General features: G+C 44.8%; 1 protein-coding gene across 3 annotated transcripts in view; it reads left to right on the forward strand.

The window, feature by feature from the left end:
• OSBPL8 (oxysterol binding protein like 8) overlaps positions 1 to 22,438 on the forward strand; it is a 247,305-nt gene that overhangs the window by 28,231 nt on the left and 196,636 nt on the right. For all 3 annotated transcript variants that reach the window (XM_033951170.1, XM_033951168.1, XM_033951171.1), the window contains one exon: positions 12,187 to 12,324. In XM_033951170.1, coding sequence (XP_033807061.1) covers positions 12,187 to 12,324 — 138 coding nt within the window. The remainder of the gene's footprint in view (positions 1 to 12,186; positions 12,325 to 22,438) is intronic.

Raw genomic sequence — 22,438 nt, forward strand, 5'->3', positions numbered from 1 at the left:
CGCCAGAGTCCATTGCGCGATTCTCAAGTGCAAGCGAGCGAACGGCGTAACGTGAACCGTCGACGCCATGTGGCCCAGCAAAACCATCATGTGCTGGGCCGACATCTGCGATTGCCCTTGACAATGGCGACTCCACCGAAGCAGAGTCTCCCGTCGAGGCGGGGGGAGAAAAGCGCGGAGGCGAACCGTGTCCAGCACGGCTCCAATGAACTGGAGAGACTGCGCCGGACGCAACTGAGACTTGGGGAAGTTCACTTCGAACCCCAGGTCCTGCAAAAGACTGATAGTCTGTCGGGTCGCTAAGATAACCCCCTCCCTGGACGGGGCCTTGATCAGCCAATCGTCCAGATAGGGAAAGACCTGCAGACCCCGCGAGCGCAGGGCCGCCGCCACCACCACCATACACTTGGTGAATACCCGAGGGGAAGATGACAGCCCGAAGGGAAGAACCCGATACTGCAGGTGCAAATCCCCGACCTGAAAACGCAAGAACTTGCGGCAAGCGGGATGCACCGGAACATGGTTGTAAGCTTCCTTCAAGTCCAGGGAGCACATCCAATCTCCCTCGTCCAAAAGTGGATAGAGAACCGGGAGCGATAACATACGGAACTTCTCCCGGACCAGGAACTTGTTGAGCTTCCGGAGGTCCAAAATGGGGCGCAAGTCCCCGGTCTTTTTTGGGACCAAAAAGTAACGGGAGTAAAACCCCTGGCCCATCTGATCGCGAGGTACCACCTCGACCGCCCTGAGACTCAACAAGGCCCTGGCTTCCTCCAGGAGAAGGGCCAGCTGGTTCCGATTGGGAGGGCAAGCCCCGGGGGGCAAGTCCGGAGGCGGACAGGAGAAGTTTAGCGAATAGCCGTCTGAGATTATCCGGAGCACCCATGCGTCCGACGTGATCGCCGACCAGGCCCCGGCAAAGGCCGTCAGCCGACCCCCGATGGGGAGGGGGTGGCGCGATATTGCGGTGAGGGCCCGCCCCCAACCGCCTATCCCGTCAAAAGGACGGCGCGGCCTTGGCGGCCCCCTGCGCGGCAGGTTTAGAGGGGCCACCCCTACTCTGCTGGGGCTGTCTCCGAGGGGGCGGTCTGGAGAAGGCCGGTGTGGACTTCTGAGGGTACCTCCTCGGGGGCTGCCGGAAGGGACGCTGGGCAGGAGCCTTAGGCTTCGGCCGCACCAGAGAGGCCAGGGAGCGTTCCTGTTTAGACAGTCGCTCCGTCGCCGCATCCAAAGAGTCATCAAATAATTCCACCCCAACACAAGGCAAGTTTGCCAGGCGTTCCTGCAAATTTGACTCCATCTCGAGGGTCCGAAGCCACGCCAGCCGGCGCATGGCCACTGCACAGGCGGACACCCTCGAGGCGAGTTCAAACGCATCATAAACTGCGTGGAATAAATATAGGCGCAGCTGGGTCAGATTCGAACTAAAGGTGGCGAACCGGTCCCTATGCGACTCCGGCATCACCTCACGAAAAGAGGGGAGGTCCTTCACCATCGTACGGAGGAAGGAAGAGTACGAAAATGCATAGTTCAGGACCATTGCAGCCATCAGAGAGTTCGCATAGAGACGACGGCCAAATTTGTCAAGGGTCCGGCCCTCCCTACTCGGCGGGACCGTCGCCGAGACCCTGGAGGGTTGCGATTTCTTGACCGCCGATTCCACTAGGAGCGAAGTATGGGAAAGTTGGCCCTTCTCAAACCCTTTGATGGGGAGGGTGCGATACTTAGACTCCATTTTGGAGGGGACCACCGCGACTGTCAAAGGAGCCTCAAGATTCCGCAGGAAGGTCTGACAGAGGACCTTGTTAATCGGAAGGCGCGGGGACTCCCTAGGAGGGGCAGGAAGATCCTGCTCCTCCAAGAACTCCTTGGTGTGAGTGGACCCTTCAGACAAGTCAACACCCAAAGCCGCCGCCATATCCTGCACAAACCTGGTAAAGGATGAGGGTTTAGCAGGAGGAGAGGGAGACCGCGACTTCCCGGCGGAGCCGAAGGGAGAGGCCTCATGAGAGTATCTGGGCTCCCTCCCCGACCCCGACCCCAACGAGGCACAGTCCTGCGACCTCGACGGAGTCGGAGACCGGGTGCGTCGGAAGGAACCCCTCGGGGATCCCCCCGGGGTCCGAGGCACCGAAGCCCGACCCTTCGGCCCCGGCGAGGAAGCCCGAGAGCTCTCCCTGGCCGGAGACCGGAACAAAATGGGGTTATCGACACGCAGGTCCCGCACCTGCAAGGCATCTGCCCCGGCCGGCGACGAGCGACCACGCCGCCGAGGCGAGGTCCGAGACCGCTTGGCCTTCCTCGGCTTGCGCCTCGCTCAAGACCTGCCCGAGGGCGATGAACCTCGCGAGGACCCCGAGGACGAAGATGAGATTCTTCGCACTCGGCGCACCTTGTCCTTCGGGCGCACGCTACGCTCAGGCGGATCCCGCGAAGCCGGGTCCGAGGGTACCGCCGAGGTCGAGGCCGTGGGCGCCTCGGGAGCCGAAGCCCCGGTACCCGAGGCCGAGGTCGCCAACTGCGGGGCCACCGAGGCCGAAGCCACCGGGGCCGAAGCCGCCGAGGCCGAAGCCTGCTGCAGCTGGTCAATGGCCCCGGTGAGCTCCGAGGCGATCAACGCCCGGAGCAATTCTTGGAACACGGGGATTGACATTCCCTGTGGCAAGACCTGCCGCTGCTCCTCAGAGGGCGACCTCGGTCTCGAGTATTCCCTCGGGGCAGCGGACGCGGGCAACTTGGGTTTAACAGAGGCGGACCCACCCGCCGACGAGCCCGAGGATGGCTTTTTGGACGATCCTGGAGCTGAGGAGGGAAGCGGAGACTTACCCGAGGCCTTGGAAGAGGCCAGCTGTTTCGAAGGCATCGAGGCCCGAGGCGAAGCCGAGGGTGCCGAAGCTGAGGTCGATGCCGACGTCGAGGCCGAGGTCAAGGCCGGGGCCGAAGCCGAGGCCGAACTCGAGGCCTTCCCCGGAGGGGACTCGACAGAAAAAAGTTCTGCCATGCGGGCTTTGCGGCGTTTAAGTGCCCGCTTCTGGAAAGTGGCACACTTCTCGCAGGACGCCGTCGGGTGTTGGGGCCCCAAACACCGCAAACAGCACCCGTGCGGGTCAGTAATTGAAAGAAGCCGTTCACAGCGCCCGCACTTTTTAAAGCCCGTTACGGGCCGGGACATGGGCCCAAAGGAGAGCCGGGAACAAGCGAGGTTCCTCGGCCACGGCTACCGGGAGCCCCCGGTAGCAACGGAACGAAAAAGTTTTTTGTTTTTTTTTTTTGGAAAAGAAGAAAATAAAGAAAGAAGAAGACAAAAAAACGCAGCGACCGTGCGAAAATCCCTACACAGCCGCGGCGACAGAAGGCACAATTAGCACAAATTCTCCACAGGGCTTCTGGCTCCGCGGATGAAAATGAACTGAGGACCACGAGGTGGGGATGCGCCCTCTAGTGGGCAAGAAGGCTAGCACATGCGTGGTGCAGTGTGCAAACTTGAAACTTCTAGCAAGTTTGCTTGAAAAGCTGTCCGCGCTGGGGCTCCGTAGATGACGTCACCCACATGTGAGAATATCATGCCTGCTTGTCCTGGGATAATATTAAAAATGGCAAAAGCAAATAAAAACTTGAATTATAAAGGATCAAAACTGATTTTAGTTCCGGATTTTGCTAAATATACAGCAAACATAAGAAAACAATTCCTCACATACAGACAGCAGTTGAAAGAAAAAGGTTACATATATGGAATATATTATCCATCCACTATGAGAGTATCCAGTGGAAATAAATCCATATACTTTCAAGACCCTGCAAAACTGAAAGAATTTTTGACACAAAAAGAACCTATGTTTACATAAAAAACAGAATAAAAGGAACAATTCAGCTGAAGAAAGAAGAAAGAAGATGGAAAAAAGGGAAAATAAAGAAGAATATTAATAAAAAAAAATAAGACATAAGAAATGTTACTAACTGGAAAGATAATTTATTGATATAGTGGATGCAATAATATAATATTATTTTATTAAATTAATTATTAATAAAATATTAGCATCCACATTCATTAATATTAATTAAAAAAAAAAAAAAATATTTTTAATTATTAAAATATAAATAAATAAATTATAAAATTAAAATATTTATATAAAATACATATTTTAATCAAAATAGAGAATTATTCAATTATATAAGCATATTACTTATTATGATTAATGATTAATGAAATGTTTTACAATGAATTTATCATTAAAAATATTGAAAGGAAAATTTGTTATTGTTATATTGAGAATAAGACTTAAAAATGAAATATATTAATTTATTATAAAAACAATATTTTAATTCTATGTAAGAAGATTATAATTTTATGAAATATATACAAGAAAATAATTTGATTATTGAAGGGATTAATTAATAAAATAGGTGTCTATTATAAAATTTTTATTTAATTCAACTATTCAGTCATATTAACTTATTATGGAAAAATAAGGAATTAAGTAATTGATTGGTAGATAATTAATAAAATAGGAATTTATTATAAAACTTATTTATTGATATAAAATGTATATTTTATTCAATTATTCATTCAAATTAATTTATTATGAAGATGATCTAAGAAAATGATTGAAATGCATTATTATTAATATTAATATTTTTATAAAAATGGATATATTTAATTTACATGATGAATAACAGATATATAGAGAATAAGAGCTATATTTGTAATATGTTTATTTATTCAGAGTATTATATTACATGTATGCATGATATTGAATTTAATTTTATGAATCAAATATATATCATTCTCAGTAAATTTATAAAATTTTATAGATTAAATGGATATAATTTTCAATTATATAAGGGTGGAAGTATAAAGAATGTATTGAATTTAGAAATATATTTTTAAATAATATAATGAATTATTAGTTGCCTGGGGATGGAGATTTAGGTTTTGCATGACCAATGCGTGTTCCAAATCAGAATATGATAATGGGTGGGGAGGGAGGGAAAATAATGGGTGGGATAGGAGATAAATTTTTATTGAATGTGCTAGGAACTAATCTTGTAAATTATCATAGAATATTGGTCACAACATAATTATTAATTAGATGGATATAAAAATGTATTCCCTGAATGTCAATGGTTTAAATCATCCTATTAAGAAGAAGAAATTATTATCGTTCCTTAAAAATCAAAATGCGGACATTTACTTCATTCAAGAGACCCATCTTTCAGAAATTGAATCAAAAAAATTATCTGGAGGTTGGATTTCTAAATGTTTATTTGCACCGGCTTTAAAGAAAAAAGCTGGAGTGGCTGTTCTAATAAACAAAAAATGTAATGCAGATTTTAAATTAATTAATTATGATCCCTTAGGAAGATGGGTACATATCGAAATGGTTCTGGGAAATACAACCCTGAATTTATTCAATTTATATGCTCCTAATACGAATCAAATGGAGTTTTTTAAACAAATTCAACAATTACTTTTACCACTGGCTACATCTAATTTAATAGTAGCAGGGGATTTCAATGCTGTAATGGATCCGATATTGGATAAAAAACCAAGTAAAGTTATGAAATCATTAGGCTTAGATAATTTGATACTATCTTGTGATTTAGTAGATATATGGCGAATTCTTCATTTTAATGAACAGGAATTTTCTTTTTGTTCTCAGGTCCATAAATCTTTTTCACGAATTGATTATATATTTGTTTCTAATAATATAGCGCAGCGTGTACTAAAAGCAATAATTGATCCCATTATAATTTCAGATCATGCTGGTGTGTGGATTAATCTTCAAAATTATGATGTTGAAAACTTTGATTCAATATGGAGATTTAATAATGATTTACTAGCGGATTCAAAATTTCTTGAAGATTTTAAAATAAAAATGCAAGAATTCTTTCAATTTAATGAATCAGATACTATTAATGCTGAGATCTTATGGGATGCTTTTAAAGCAACTATGAGAGGAAATATTATTTCATACTCAACATTTATTAATAAACAAAAAAAAAAACAATTTCTTGAAATAGGAAAACAAATTAAATTATTAGAAAATAAATTAATTGAGAAATGGGAAAATAAAACATTACAAGAAATATTAAAATTAAAAGTTAAATATAATGAGATTTCTTCTCAAATTGTGAGAAAAGACATTTTCAATAAACAAGTACAATATTATGGAAATTCAAATAAAGCGGGGAAATTATTAGCAAATTTTCTTAAAGTAAAGAAAAGAAAATCTAAGATTATTGCAATCAAAGATACACAAGGTAACACACATACCAACACAAAAGATATTATAACACAATTTCTTGATTTTTATAAAGAATTATATACTTCCAATTCTTATAAAAATAAAGAACAAGATGGATTAACTTTTTTAAATTCATATATTGGACCAAATATTCCAGATCATATAAAAGGAAGTTTAGAAGAACCTATATCTTTAAAAGAGTTAGAAACAGCATTGAAGTCTCTTAGAGTTGGATCCGCTCCAGGTGGAGATGGGTATACTGTTGAATTTTATAAATTTTTCCAAAATATCATATTACCACATCTGTTAAATTTGTATCAATATCAAATAAAGAATGAAAATATTTCTGGTACTATGGCAGAATCGATAATTATAGTCTTACCAAAACCAAACAAAGATCCTACTCTTGTATCAAATTACAGGCCTATTTCATTATTGAATGTGGATAACAAATTAATGGCTAAAGTATTAGCATTAAGATTGGCAAAAGCCCTTCCTTTCATTATTGATGTACATCAAACAGGATTTATTGCTAAAAGACATTCATCAAATAATACTAGATTAGCATTCCACTCATTAAATTTAGCAAAAAATATAAATGATCCAGCTTTTTTAATATCTTTAGATGCAGAAAAAGCCTTTGATAGAGTGGAATGGAATTTTATATACCAAGCTTTACAATGGTTTGGTATAGGATCCGGTTTTATTAAAATGATTCAGACATTGTATAGCTCTCCTGGAGCAAGATTATATATTAACAATAATTTATCAAATAGATTTAACTTGCATAGGGGAGTTAGACAAGGATGCCCTTTGTCTCCTTTACTTTTTGATATTGTCCTAGAACCTTTATTAATTGCAATAAACAAAACTAAGGAGATAAAGGGAATATCATTTACCAGTTTTGAATTTAAATTATCTGCATATGCAGATGATATATTATTATATTTAAGAGAACCGGAAACTACTATTCCATGTATACTTAATTTAATAGAAAAATATGGTACTTTTTCTGGATATAAAATTAATTGGAACAAATCTGAAATTCTCCCAATAAATGTTCATTGTACCAAAGGATTATTTGACCCATATTCATTTATTTGGAAAGAGGATGGAATAAAATACTTAGGAATTATGATCAAAAATACAATTGAAGATACAGTCAAAGAGAATGAAAAACTTTTATTGAAAAAAATAACAGAAATGTGTGAGCAATGGAATCCACTACATCTTTCTTGGTGGGGAAGAATTCAAACAATTAAAATGATGATATTGCCTGTGGTTTGTTACCAAATGAGTATGATTCCAATATTTTTTCAGGGGTCATTTTATAAAAAACTTAACAATGTTCTTACAAAATTTGTTTGGTGTGGGAAAAGACCAAGAATCGCTTTAGTATCATTACAAAGACCAATTATGGAAGGGGGGGTAAATTTTCCAAATTTTTATAGGTATCATCAAGCCTATATTTTAAGACAGGGTATGTATTGGATCCTCCCAGACCTTTTAGAAAATGTACCAGATTGGCTGTATTTAGAATGGCGGCTCCTGTTCCCTTTATATCCAGAACAGTTAATAACTATAACAATGCCTAAAAGATACAAAGACCACAGAATTTTATTTGACACTTGGAAAACATTGAGATATATCAGTAATCTATCACCAAAACCTATTGCTAAATCTCTAAATCAATCAATATGGATAAACTCCAGGATCAGAATTGGCGGATTTAAAATCGTCTGGAAACAATGGATAAATGCAGGAATAAGAACATTGAATGATGTCATATCAGAAGGATCACTGCTTAGTTTTTCACAATTGCAAAATAAATTTGGATTAAATAAAACACAATATTTTAAATGGATGCAATTGAAGCAGGCCATTCAGGTAGGGTTCCCTGAATGGAAAAATCTAAATAATCAATATAGTCTACAGGTTCTATGTTTCCAGGCGGATTTTTTGGGTCACCAAGCCGCAAAATGGTACAAATTGATATACGGATTTTTAAATAAAAAAAAGAAAACAGGTCTTAGGGATATTTGGAGTATTGAGATTGGTCAGACAATTTCTGAATCTCAATGGCCACGATTTTGGTCCTGGAGATTAAGATCTACAAAGTCAGCATCTATGAATCAAACATGGTTGTTCTTATTACATAGAGTGTTCTGGACCCCAACGCGCCTGCAAAAAATAGATAGTACTAGATCTAATAGATGCTGGCATTGTAAATTGGAAATAGGGACGTTAGATCATTTAATCTTTTTCTGTCCCTGTGTAAACGCATTTTGGAATTCAATTTGGCCCCAAATTAATAAGTTACTAGAGAATCATGTAGGACTCTCATATGACACCATATTATTTGGCACTGCAATGAGAACTAAGAGTCCGATTTCAGCAAATAATAATAAGCTTTTACTAATACTAACAGGAGTCGCCATGCAACAAATTACTCAAAATTGGAAAGATTATACCAAATTAAATTATACGTTCTGGTGGAATTCTGTCTGTCATATTTATAAAATGGAAAAAATATTAGCGTTACAACAAGGGAATCTTCTTAATTTCAAGAAAATTTGGCAACCATTGACAAATTATTCTAATGATTAGTTTTCTTAGCACAATGATAAAAATTATATATGAATGGGGTGGGATTTGATTAATTAATGGAAACATATTATATAAAAAGGGGGAGGGATTTATATTTTTTATGTTATTGTATAATCTTTATCATATTATATTTTAAATACTATGAATTATTAATGATAATATTTTAGATATGTAATAATTAATAATATTTTTTATGATTCAAATATTGTAAGAATGGAAAATTTATAAATAAAAATTAAAAAAAAAAAAAAAAAAGACTTAGAGCTATCTAACTTTTGTAAACGAACAGGGGATCCAGAAAGCTCGGTGTAACAGAAAAAACCAAGTTTGTCTCATAGATGCTGACATTGTACAACTCATCCTCCAAGACTAAATTTGTGGCCATTGAGACACAGTAATTTGATGCTTAATCTCAATGCTCCAAATGTCCCTAAGGCCAGTTTTTGGTTTTTTATTCATAAATCCAGATATCAATTTATACCACTGTGCGTCCCAGGAAGTCCACCTGAATGCACAAGAACTCTAAACTATATTGATTATTAAGATTTTTCCATTCAGGGAACCCTGCCTGAATGGCCTGCTTCAGTTGCAACCATCTAAAACTTTGTGATTTATTAAGACCAAATTTGTGTTGCAGCTGTGAAAAATCAAGCAGTTTACCATTAGATATAACATCGTCCAGAGTTCTAATACTTGCCATTACCCAATACTTCCAGATGACCTTGAATCCGCCTATTTGAATCTTGGAGTTAAGCCATATAGTTTGATTTGTTGATTTATGTATAGGAATAGGAGTTAAATTATTCACAAACTTCAAAGTTTTCCATGTATCAATTAACACTTTTATTTCTGCCTAAAAACCCCTCGATTTGATTAAAAAATCATTTGCGATGGACTTCCCAGCCCCTAATCCAGACATGAGCAGCTCTGGTCCTCGAGGGACAGAATCCAATCGGGTTTTCAGGATTTCCTCAATGAATATGCATGAGATCTATTTGCATGCACTGCATTCAATGCATATTCATTGGGGAAATCCTGAAAACCTGATTGGATTCCGGCCCTCGAGGACCAGAGTTGCCCATATCTGCCCTAATCTGTCGAATGTGTGCATTGATTGCACTGGATCGGCGCTGGATCAGTGACCATGTATCGCGTGGGGGAGGGAGCTTCGGACTTTGCCTCCTCCAAGTACTCTAGGGCTGGGGAGCCGGCATGCATCTGTGACTTGGGAAAAAATGTCGCCCAGAGGCCGTTCTGGAGTCTGGTATAAAAATGCCTGCGTTCCGAGTCTGGGGACTTTTTTGGCATGGTGCATGTGCCTCAACAGAGCCCTGCCGTGGTCATGGAGTGTGACTTTTCACCGGACTTTATTTAACTCCTCTGGAAAGTGTATTCTTCAGACCCCGCTTTTCTGACATAGCCAGTGGACGCATCGGGTCTTTTTCGACCAGTTGCGCCGGTGGCGGAGATTCCTGTTTGGGAGCTCTCTCATCCGGCTATGGCAGACCTTGATTGCAGTAGTTGGCATTCAGATGATATGCCTCTTCTGTTTCCTGACACTGCTTCTATTTTGGATCTGGCTGATACCCTGAAGCCACTTGTCACTTTGGCTGCCCTGAGAGTCCCTTCTGTCCGTAGACTCTTTAAGCATGGTTCTGTCCTTTTTATTGCTGATGTTCTGAAAGAGCTCAAATTGGATTCTCCATCTTCCACATCTCAGACTGTTCTAATGTGCTGTCTTCCTTTTTTCCATCCCATCCACAGCTTCTTGGTCTGGTCATAGAACAATGGGATACTCCAGAAAGCTCTTTCCGACTTTCTAAAGCTATGTCTATGCTTTATCCACTGGCTTCTGATTTTCTGCAGCTTTTTTGAACAGCCTAAGATAGATTCTGTCATGCCTGTCATATGAGACTGTCCTTCACTGGTGATGGATGGTCTGTATTGTGTGGCGGATGCCCTTTTATGATCTAATTCAAGTTCTTAGTAAGGTCTCTGCATATGCAGCATCTGCACACTGGACTCTTTGAATCCATCATTGGGCTGGGGATGCTGCCTCCAAGGCCACCTTAAGTAAACTTCCTTTCAAGGGCCAGCTTCTTTTTGGTAAAGGTCTGGATGACCTCATGACCAGTGTTGCCGAGTTCTGCCCTAAGTTTCTCTCTGTGAACAAGTCTTGCTGGACATTGAGAGGGGATCATAGTAACTTTCGTTCCTCCTGCAGGTTTCGTCAAGGATCTGCGGGATCTTCCTCCCAGAGATATTCCCAGGGCTACCGCCCTCATTACAACAGTTCCAATTCCAGGCGTTCTCATGCCTCAGGTTCCCAAGTAGCTACTGCTCCTAAAAAGCCCCAATGATGCAAGAGGTCAGGCATATCGGAGGCCGACTTTCTCAGTTTTATCAGGCGTGGACTTGCATTTCCTTGAATCAGGGGGTGCTGGACATCTTTCGGGAGGGATACAAGATAGACATCTTTTGCCTGCCTCTTGATTTGTTTCTGGACTCTCTGGCAGGTCGGCCGGAAAAGGAGTCCAAGATCCGTGCTATTGTGCAACTCCTCTTAGACATCAGAGCAATAGAACCCATTCCAGAACATGAATCGGGCTTAGGCAGACACTCCTTATACTCCTTATGCATCGTGCCAAAGAAAGGCTCGGAGGACTGGAGACCCAGTCAGGGTCTAAACTGCTTCTTGCGTATTCCTCATTTCCGCATGGAAACTGCGCACAGTCATAGCTGCTGTCTCTCCAGGAGAGTTTCTGGCATCCTTAGATCTTCCGGCTAGATTGGTAGGCAAAGGGGAGTAGGGTTATAGTTTGAAGGCTATATCAAAAAGGTGGGTTTTCAGTCTGCTTTTAAACAAGTTATGGAAGGAGCTTGGCAGACAAAATTGGGTAATTTATTCCAGGTATAGGGGGCAGCTGTAATATCCATGTGGCTGTTTTGGTTATACATGTCCCCCTCCCCATTCGCGGTTTCCGCACTCGCGATTTCACATAATCGTGATTTTTTTTGGGGGGGAGGGGGAAACCCTCCCCCCCCCGGCATCTTGGCCTTACCTGGTGGTCTAGTGGGCTTTTGGGTCAGGAGCGATCTTCCTATGCTCCTGCCCCGTGCAGTTCGCCAATAGGAAATGGCTGCCGTGAGCTCCAGCCATAGTCTTGCTTCCCAGTGGCCTAAATTGACTACCTTTTTGAATTGAGACTAAATAATATATTGTAACTTGCCACAGAATAAGTAAACTGTTAGTCATAGCTCTGAAGAAAGTCTTATGTATAATTGAGCATTATACACAAAGACAGTTCAATATTAAGTGTTTCTTTCGATTTAGCTTTGATAGGAAGCAATGATGACTTACCACCTGTGACAACTGGAAAGATGAACCAGCGCCAGGGAAAAGAGGCATATCTTATGCCAACCAAAGACTTGGTCCAGGCAACGCTAAATGCAAACATCATCCAGAACTATGGTAAGAGATACTGTTTATATTGAAAGGCTGTAAATTAAGTATAAACATTGCTCTGTAATGCCCAGGTGTCAAACGGAGCTGCTGGCAGGACATGCACCAGGATGCTGGTAGCTGATGCTTTTGCCTGAGCACTGGAAGGCACTGATAAAAGCAAACTAAGCTATATATGGAATAGTTAAACAAGCAAGCTGGTAGGTCCTGAAGCTCACATTTAGAATAAAATTGGTACTTGGGATAAGGAAAAGATTCCTAGGAACAAAGGTATTGATCTGTTGATTTGATAGCTGCTGCTGAAGGAGAGGGTGAACTCCTTGATGTTCATTGTAAAGTATATTGGCTACTTGTTCTCTCAGGATTTCCGTGGCTGGCATCATGCTTGTTGCAGGTTTCCGGACCTCGTTGCGTCTTGTCAGCTAGAACTCAACAAGATCTGACAAGACGCAGCAAGACCCGGAAACCTACAGTAAGTATATTGGATACTTGTTATGTGTATGCGAATTTAAGAATTCTGGAATTGATGACAGTTGGACTTAGACATTGTGAGTACTGATTTGTTAATGTGTATTACCTAGAGAATGACACGGGGAAAAAATCTGTCACCGCCCCGTCCCCGGCCCACCATCCTCTGCACCGCCCCGTCACCGCCGTTCCCTTCACCGCCCCATCACCGCCACTGCCATCCCATTCACCGCCCCGTCACCATCCCCGCTGCATCCATATAAGCAAGCCTTAGTACTGTAATATTTAGCTTATTCCTTTCTTATAAATCAAAGTTCCTGCTGCTGAACTAGAGAAAGAGATGTTCAGCTGGCAGGGTTTTGTTTATAAATTTTTATCAACACAACTAATATACTACTTTATCCTAAAGCAAAAAATAAATAAATAAATATAATTTTTTTTTCTACCTTTGTTGTCTGGTTTCTGCTTTCCACATCTTCTCATTCAATTCCTTCCATCCACTGTGTGTCTTCTCTCTGCGTCTTCCATTTGCTGTTACTGTGCCTCTCCCTTCCCCCCCCCCCCCCAATTGGTCTAGCACCCATCTTCTTCCCTCCGCTCCCCCATAGTCTGGCATCTGTCTTCTTCCCACTCTGTCTTTCACATTTCCCTTTAGGGTCTGTTCCTCTCCACCCTCCTTCAATGTCTGTCCTATTCCTTTCCACCACCACCCTTCCCTCCCTCCTTTACCATCTGTTCCTTTCTACCACCCTTCAGCTCCTCTCGCGTGGCCTATCTATCTACCTTCCTCCCTCTTATTTTCATGGCACATTACAATGTAATTTGTGCAAGCCACTGGAGCCTGCGAGCTCGGTCCCTGTCCCATCCCCACAAACTATCTCGCTTCTGTGCTCCTATTTTCCCCATTTCTAATATCTCCCCTATGTATCTGCCATTGCCCCCCCTGTGTCCATATACCATCCCCATGGCATGTCCCCTTTATGTCTCTGTCCCTATACCCCATGCACATAATTTCCCCTCTTTCTGTTACCTTCCTGTGTCCAGATTTCCCCTATCTTCCTCTTCCATACCAGTGTGTCTCTTCTTTTCAACCCCATCTAGCTTTTTTCCCTCTTTCTTCCCCCCCCCCTTTCCCGCTTCTAACATCTGGCTCACCTGCCTGTCCTTCCCTTTCTTTCCTGCTGTGGGTTTTTCTTTCCGTCTTCATCCCCTTGGCCCAGAATCCTTTTCCCTTTCACTCCCTCCTTCCAGTTTGAGCCGGGAACACGGGCGATCGCACAGTCCCCGCAGCCCCCACCCGCCTGCCCAATTGATCCTAGTGTTTAGCCAGCTCTCTCCCTTCTCCTCACCTTAGTTTGCAGGCTTTCATTTTCGGCGACCTGCACACTTTCCCAAAGAGCCACGCACGCGCGTCTGTTCAGTGTTTAATCTTCTGCTCTGCTGCAACTTCCTGTTTCCGGTTGCGTCAGAGCAGACGATCAAAATTGAGCAGCAGCGGGTGCACGGCTCTTTGATAGCGTGCGGGTCACCGAAAAAGAAAACCTACAAACTAAGGTGAGGAGAAGGGAGAGAGCTGGCTAATCACTAGGATCGATTGGGCAGGCGGCTGTGGGCTGCGGGGACCGCGCGATCCTTCATGTCTCACTGCGGGGACAAGACCATTCACCGCTCCACGGGGCGGTGAATGGCCTTGTCCCCGTCGCCGCAGCGACTGCTAGTTTTCGTTCCCCGTTTCGGCGGGTTACCCGCGGCTAAACACGGTGGCCGCGGGTAAACCGCCACCGTGTCATTCTCTAGTATTACCTAAGATGGGGCCTCTAACTTTTCCATGGGAGGACCACCACATAAGACATTTCAGGGATGGGGAAACTAGGTCTGGGGAGAGAGGTGCATCTGTAATATTTCTTTTTCATCCCATCAGACCAGTCCAAATGTATGAGTTTGTCTCCCTACAAGCAGATGGTAATGGGTAACAACTGGTCTGCTGCTCTAACCCTGTAAACGGTCCTGACAACATTTGGCTTTCTAGGAGATCATATAGAGGTATTGAGGAATATTACTACTATAAGAAAGGAGGGGCTCGATTGTTCAGTTCAGTAAACCCAAAGAGGAACATAATTGCCATATCATTGGGTAAAACCAAGGGTCTGTTGAACTCAGTATCCTGTTGTTGAGCTCAATATCTAGCAGTGGCCAATTCAGGTCATACATTTTGATGTATAAAAGCTTTCCCCATCCTTATATTCCTCATTATTGCATATATCTTTTACTGAATGGTTTCTGATCTTTAAACAAAATATAATATTCAAAATCCTTAGTAAATACACAGTGGAAAATGGAATTGTTAGTCGTTGAGCCACACTTTTTTTTTTTGCTTGAATTTGACTGATTTTATCAGTTTATTCCTTAAAACAGGATGCCCCCACAGCCATCACCACTTTTCTCTATCAGTTCCACCACTGTGGTCTAGATCAGTTTATCAACTTGGTCCTGGAGTACCCCCTTGCCAATCAGGTTCTCAGGGTAGCATAAACTTGATTTGCATACACTGCCTCCGTTATATTCAAATTTCTTTCATGCATATTCACTGTAGATATAACATAACATCATACTTCTTAACCGCATAACCATGACCATGAGTTCTACTCGGTTTATAAAAGATTATAAACTAAAAAAAATGATTTGACCCAAGTATTTTGAAAAGAGTTGAGTTCTGAAATATTTATAAGAACAAGCTCCAAGCAATAACAATCGAAATTCTCTGTCGTGTGAAGCTGATTGGAATGCTAAAGTATGGTCCAGAAATTTCTTACTTTTACAGCCCGGTAATGACGGAAAGGTGAATAGGGCATGAGACTTTCTACTATTTTTATACGATACTAGAGAAAATCTATTAATCATATAAAACGGAGCGGTACCATACATAACCTTATAGCAAAAGCAACCCAACTTAAACAAAACACGAGCCTCCTGAAAACATGACTGGCAAGGGGGATACTCCAGGCCTGAATTGAGAAATACTGATGTAGATCACTGGGCAGCCTGAATGTCCTTGGTAGGAAGTGGTTCAGAACAAAGATTGGTCTCTGGGTTTGAATTTGGAGTTTCTCCAGGAAAGCGGTAGAAGTCAAGAAGAGAGCCATCAGAATGGAGATTGATCTTGGTGTAGTGCTAAAAGAAAAGGGAGCTGCTCAGTAGAATCTTATAGGCTTGGAAGCCTTGCATTAGAAGTGTTCTGGATGAGGAGCATAAGAAGTCTGGGATCTGCTCTAGAGCAGTGGTCTCACTCGTGGCTTAGGGGCCACATGCGGCCCGCCAGGTACCATTTTGAGGCCCTTGGTATGTCTATCATAATCAAATGTAAAATAAAACAGTTTCTTGATCATATGTCTCTTTAGCCATAAATGACAATATAATTATTAAGACTTAGCCAAAAGTTTTTACCTCATGCAAAATTGTTATTTCTTTAAGACATTAACTATTTTTTCTGAGGCCCTCCAAGTACCTACAAATCCAAAATGTGGCCCTGCAAAGGGTTTGAGTTTGAGACCACTGCTCTAGAGGGATTCTGTAAACTCCTAAGAATATAGGTAGAAGGTACTCTTTTTATCCCAGGACAAGCAGGCAGCATATTCTCACTGATGGGTGACGTCACCAACGGAGCCCCGGTATGGACACTTCAAGAACTTGAAAAGTTATTGACGCCTGCACCGTGCATGCGCGGGTGCCTTCCCGCCCGATGTAGGCGCGTGGTCCCTCAGTTTCTTAGTTTTCGCAGAGCTAAGAAGTCGCGTTTCAATGGCTGTTGAAAATCTTTCATTTCGCTGCCTTCCCGCTCTCATGGTTTACTGACTTTTTGTCAGTTTCTTCTTTTCTTTCATTGATAGGTTCATACTAAATAAAATTTTAAAAAACAAACCAAAAAACAATTATACTTTATTTTTTTCTTTACCGTTGTTGGTTTGGCCTAGTGGGGCCTTATGGATCGCCATTTTGTTTTCACCCCTCTGCATGGCTCTTGTCCTGGGCTGGTTTTTCCTGCCCAATTTTCCTCCACGTGGTTGTTTTGTTGTGGAACTTGTCTTCACTGACATCCTTCTGTTATTTTAGCAATGTCAGGACCTCGGCCTTGCCGGGTTTTTTTCTTCCCTTGCTTTTTTCTTCAGTGCATTTTCATGTGTATTCTCCAGATGCAGGTATCCGGCACCAGTCAACTCCAGTGATCCGGAGCCACACCTATGGTACCGGTGTTCTTTCTCTCTCCTCTGGGAGCAGCACTGATAGTACCGATCATGGGCCCCGGGTGCCAGTGCTTTTTTCTTTCTACTCTGGAACGATGCCATCGGTACCATTCATGCACCAATGGTACCGGTGTTGTTTTTCTCCTGGATTGGGCAAGCATATTTTTTATATGCATTCCCTTCGCTTCTTCTCCTGTAGAGCTTTTTCATCAAGCTCACGAGAGCTGTTACCACCATGATCCAAGGTGACCCAGTCAACATGGGTTCTCCCTTCTTCGTCCACTCAAATTTTGGGAGCCCTTTCTTCTTCTCATTTTCCTGCTTGGTTCACTCTGACTCAGGAATCTTTGATTTCTTCCAATCTTCATTGTTTTTTTTCTTTGGGCTGCGTCCGTTTCATTTACATCTTTCTCAGCTCGTTTGTTGATTTCTGCCAGGACACCAGCCACTTGCCCTTGTTGATATCAAAAGTGGTTTCGTTTTCTTTTCTGGTGTCTTTTTTCTGCCTGTTTCCACCTTCCTAACTGGTGGTATTTTTTCTTTGATTCTAGTCTCAAGTCTATAGCTCTCAGACTTCTTTTTAATGCTATTGCATTTTTTCCCTTCATCTGTCGAGGAGCAACTTCTTTCTGATTTCTTCTTTGGTTCCCAGGATCAGGGTTTTTTTCATGTGTGTAACCACACCTCATTCCTTCTTCTGTCTTCTGGACTATTCCTGTGGTTCTTTCCTGGTTGTTGATGCTACCATTTATAACAATGGTGTCAGCTCCATTTGAGTTTATTACCTGGAAAATGGTTTTTCCTTATGTCTCTCACCTCTTTCAGGGGGATCGGTGAGTTTCATGCCCTGCTAGCAGCTTCATCCTAATCAGTCTTTCATCAAGCCAAGGTGATTCTGTTTTCATGTCCACAGTATCTTCTACTATTTTCATTTCACTCAGTCAGTTCTTCTGTCTGTGTTGTTTCCTGCACCTCGTTTTTCCTATAAGGATCCTGGCTTTATATGTTTTGTCCTATAAGCGGTTTTTTTTGTCCTCTTTGTTACGCAGGTTGGAGCCGCAATGATTTTATCCCAACCTTTTCTTTTGATTCAACTCAGTTTGGATATCCTATATTCATGGGAACGATTTTCACTTGGCTGATTGCATCCCTCTCGTTCTTCTTTACTCTGACTGGCCTGGCACGGGGATATCGTGTCCCAGTCCCTAAGTTCGAGTTCTGGCAGCTTTAGTTGTTTTCCTTATGGTTACATTACTGAGGAACTCTGTTTTAAGTTCTCTTGTCCGTGTTATAAATCAGTATTTGGTCTGGCCCCCACTTACCTAGTTTCCCAATTTAATCTGGCAAGTTCTATTAGGCCCACACAAAGAATACATCTATTAAGCTATCCGACAATAAAGGCCTGCCACTACTAAAGATTCTTGGACAGAACTCTTGCCTTCCAGGCAGGCAAATGGAACGATTGGCTTAGTAACGTTATCATGCTCTCCTCATCCTACTTCAGTTTTAGAAAATTGGTAAAAACAAGTTTGTTCAATTGTTTTGTAAACTAAGAATCTATACAGCTCTGCTAATTCAACCAGCAACCTTAAGAACTATATAGCTTTCCACTTCTTTCATTATGTAAGATTGTATTGATGACTTGATTGTGACCTCTTCGCTGATTGCCCAGCACTTCTTGTTGTAAACAGCCTCGAACTTCCATGGCTTTGGCAGTATATAAGAATAAAATTATTATTATTACAGCTGCCACCTGGTCCTCAGTTCATTCCTTTATTTCTCACTATTGTCTGGTTTTTTTCTCCAGACGGGATGGGCGCTTCGGCCATTATGTTTTCCAATTGTATTTCTTTGGCCAACTCTCCCACCATCCCATCTCTGTTAGCTTGGAGGTCACCCATCAGTGAGAATATGCTGCCTGCTTGTCCTGGGATAAAGCACAGTTACTTACCATAACAGGTGTTATCCAGGGGCAGCAGGCAGATATTCTCACAACCCACCCACCTCCCCAGGTTGGCTGCTTAGCTGGCTTATCTTAACTGAGGGACCGCGTGCCTACATCGGGCGGGAAGGCACTGCGGGCATCAAGAATGTTTTCAAGTTCTTGAAGTGTCCGTACCGGGGCTTCGTCGGTGACGTCACCCATCAGTGAGAATATCTGCCTGCTGTCCCTGGATAACACCTGTTATCCCAGGACAAGCAGGCATGATATTCTCACATGTGGGTGACGTCATCTACAGAGCCCCAGCGCGGACAGCTTTTCAAGCAAACTTGATTGAAGTTTCAAGTTTGCTATGTTGCACCACGCATGTGCATGCCTTCTTGCCCACTAGAGGGCGCATCCTCACCTCGTGGTCCTCAGTTCAGTTTTTTCCGCGGAGCCAGAAGCCATGTGGAATTTGTGCTCTCTTTTATTTTGCCTTCTGACACCACGGCTAAGTGTTTTTTTCTCGGTAGCTGTGCTTACTTTGTTTTTTTATTTGTTCGTGTGTCATTTTTCGTCGAAAAAAAATACAAACAAAAATAAAATAATAATTTTTCGTTCGGCTCCGGGGGCTCCCGGTAGCCGCGGCCGCGGGACCTCGTTCGTTCCCGGCCGGTTTTTGAGTCCATGTCCCGTCCCTTGACGGGCTTTAAAAAGTGCACCCGGTGTGATCGGCTGCTTTCGATCACCGATCCCCACCGGTGGTGCTTACTTTGTCTGGGTCCTGAGCACACGACCGACTCCTGCACTCGGTGCTCTACTTTTCAGCCGAGAGCTCTCCGCCGCCGTCACGCTCGGATGGCAGAGCTCTTTGCTGTGGACCCCGCGGCGGGGAAGGCCTCTGCTTCGGCCCCGGCCTTGACCTCGGCCTCGACTCCCTCGACCTCGCCCCGACAGCCCGCTTCGTCGAAGCCTGCGTCCTCGACCCCGAAGTCGACGGTGGGTAAGTCCTCACTTCCTTCTTCTGTTCCAGCCTCGAAGAAGCCATCCTCGGGCTCATCGATGGGGGTGGGTGGGTCGTCCTCGGCCCCGCCCCGAGCGTCGAAGTCGGGTACCCCACGGGAATACCCGAGACCGAGTTCGCCCTCGAGGGAGCACCCGCCGGCCCCGGATCTGCCGGCTATGATGGGGGTTCCTATCTTTCAAGATTTACTCCGTGCGCTCATTGCCTTGGAGCTGTCCGGTGCCCTCCCTCACCTCCAGCCGACTTCGGCCTCGTCTGCCCCGGCTTCGGCGACCTCGGCCTCGGTACCCTCGGCTTCGGCCCCCGGGGTGGCTTCGGCCTCGACCCCGACCTTGCCCTCAACCTCGGTTGACCAGCCTGAGCGGAGCGTGCGGCCTCGGGAAAAGGTGCGAAGGGTGCGGAGGATCTCTTCCTCTTCGTCCTCGTCGAGGTCCTCCCGGGGCTCCTCGCCCTCGGGTCGGCCTCGGGCGAAGCGTCGGCCGAGGAAGCCCAAACGTCTTCGGGGCTCTCCTCGATGACGCGGTCGCTCCTCGCCGACCGGGGCTGAGACCCTGCGTGTCTCGGAGCTCCGCCTCGATAATCCGAGGCTTTTCCGTTCCTCCGAGGTAGAGTTATCGAGGGACTCCTCGCCGAGACGGAAGGGGCATGCCTCGGTGCCTCATACCCCGGGGACTTCCCGCAGGGGTTCCTCGGGGCATGGGCGGTCCCCGACCCCGTCGAGGTCGCTAGGTACGGCTTCTTGGGGTTCGGGGTCTGGCACGGGTAAGGCACTTCGTTACTCCCGTGAGGCTTCCCCTTCTTTCTTGGCGGCGCGGGCTTCTCGATCTCCCTCTCCGCCTTCGAAGCCCTCCTCCTTTTCTAGATTTGTGCATGATATGGGGAGGGCTTTGGACCTTGATCTTGGGTCAGGTTCTCAATACACGAAGGAATTTTTGGAGGAGCAGGATTTGCCCTCTCCCCCAAGGGAGACTCCTCGTCTGCCTCTCAACAAGGTTCTCCATCAGACCTTCCTGAGAAACTTGGACTCCCCTCTTACAGTCACAGCGGTTCCATCGAAGATGGAGTCGAAGTACCGTACAGTCCCTTGCAAGGGCTTCGACAAAGCGCAGCTGTCCCACCAGTCGTTGCTGGTGGAGTCGGCGTTGAAGAAGTCCCAGCCTTCTAGGGTCTCTGCTGCGGCCCCCCCCCCGGGCGGGAGGGACGGACCCTGGACAAGTTTGGTCGTCGCCTCTATTCCAATTCCATGATGACTGCCAGGGTCCTTAATTACGCATTCACCTTCTCGTCCTATTTAAGGCATATGGTGAAGGCATTGCCCCGTTATTATGGGGTCATGCCGGATTCCCATAAGGGGGATTTTGGTACCTTTATGGCCAATTTGTCACAGCTGCGGTTGTACCTTTTTCACGCAGTTTACGACGCGTTTGAGTTGGCCTCTCGTGTTTTCGCCTTTGCGGTGGCGATGCGCCGTCTCGCATGGCTCCGTACCCTGGATATGGACCCGAACTTGCAAGAACGTCTGGCCAATCTTCCATGTGTTGGCTCAGAGTTGTTCGATGAGTCCTTGGAGGCGGCGACCAAACGCCTGTCTGAACATGAGCGCTCTATTGCCTCATTGGTCTGTCCTAAACCCCAGGCCCCACCGCAGAAGCCGTTTAGACCTCCTCTGCGGCGATACCCGCAGAAGTCGACGCCGGCTTTTTTGAGGCCTCCGCCCTGGCGTCCCAACCGAAGCCTCAGGCGTAAGGGGTGTCTAAACCGGCTCCGTCTTTTTGACGTGATGTGCGGATGGGGGCGGGCCCCCTCCGCACTGTCGACGGACCCACTTCCCATCGGGGGCCGCTTGCAGGCCTTTCTTCCAGCCTGGGCCGAGATCACGTCGGATGCTTGGGTGCCCCGGATCATCTCCGAGGGTTACTCGCTAAACTTCTTAGCCACGCCACCAGAACGACCGCCGGGGGCTTCTCTTTGCTGTCGAGCCTAGCTTCCTCTTCTCCTGTCGGAGGCCAGGTCCTTGCTGAGCCTTCGAGCGGTGGAGCCGGTGCCCCCGAACCAAAGGGGATGGGGGTTTTACTCCCGTTACTTTTTGGTCCCGAAGAAGACAGGGGACTTACGCCCCATTCTGGACCTCCGGAGGCTCAACAAGTTCCTTGTCCGGGAGAAGTTCCGTATGTTATCCCTTCCAGTTCTGTACCCTCTGTTAGACTCGGGAGACTGGATGTGCTCCCTGGACCTGAAGGAAGCATATACCCATATTCCGGTGCATCCTGCCTTCCGCAAGTTCCTCAGGTTCCAGGTGGGGGAGTTGCACCTCCAGTATCGGGTCCTCCCCTTTGGACTGGCTTCGTCCCCTCGAGTCTTCACGAAGTGTATGGTGTGGGCGCGGCGGCCCTGAGATCTCGTGGGCTGCAGGTCTTCCCCTACTTGGACGATTGGCTGATCAAGGCGTCCTCCAAGGAAGGGGTT

This window comes from Geotrypetes seraphini, chromosome 7 (genome assembly GCF_902459505.1).
Source record: "Geotrypetes seraphini chromosome 7, aGeoSer1.1, whole genome shotgun sequence".
Classification (NCBI taxonomy): Eukaryota; Metazoa; Chordata; class Amphibia; order Gymnophiona; family Dermophiidae; genus Geotrypetes; species Geotrypetes seraphini.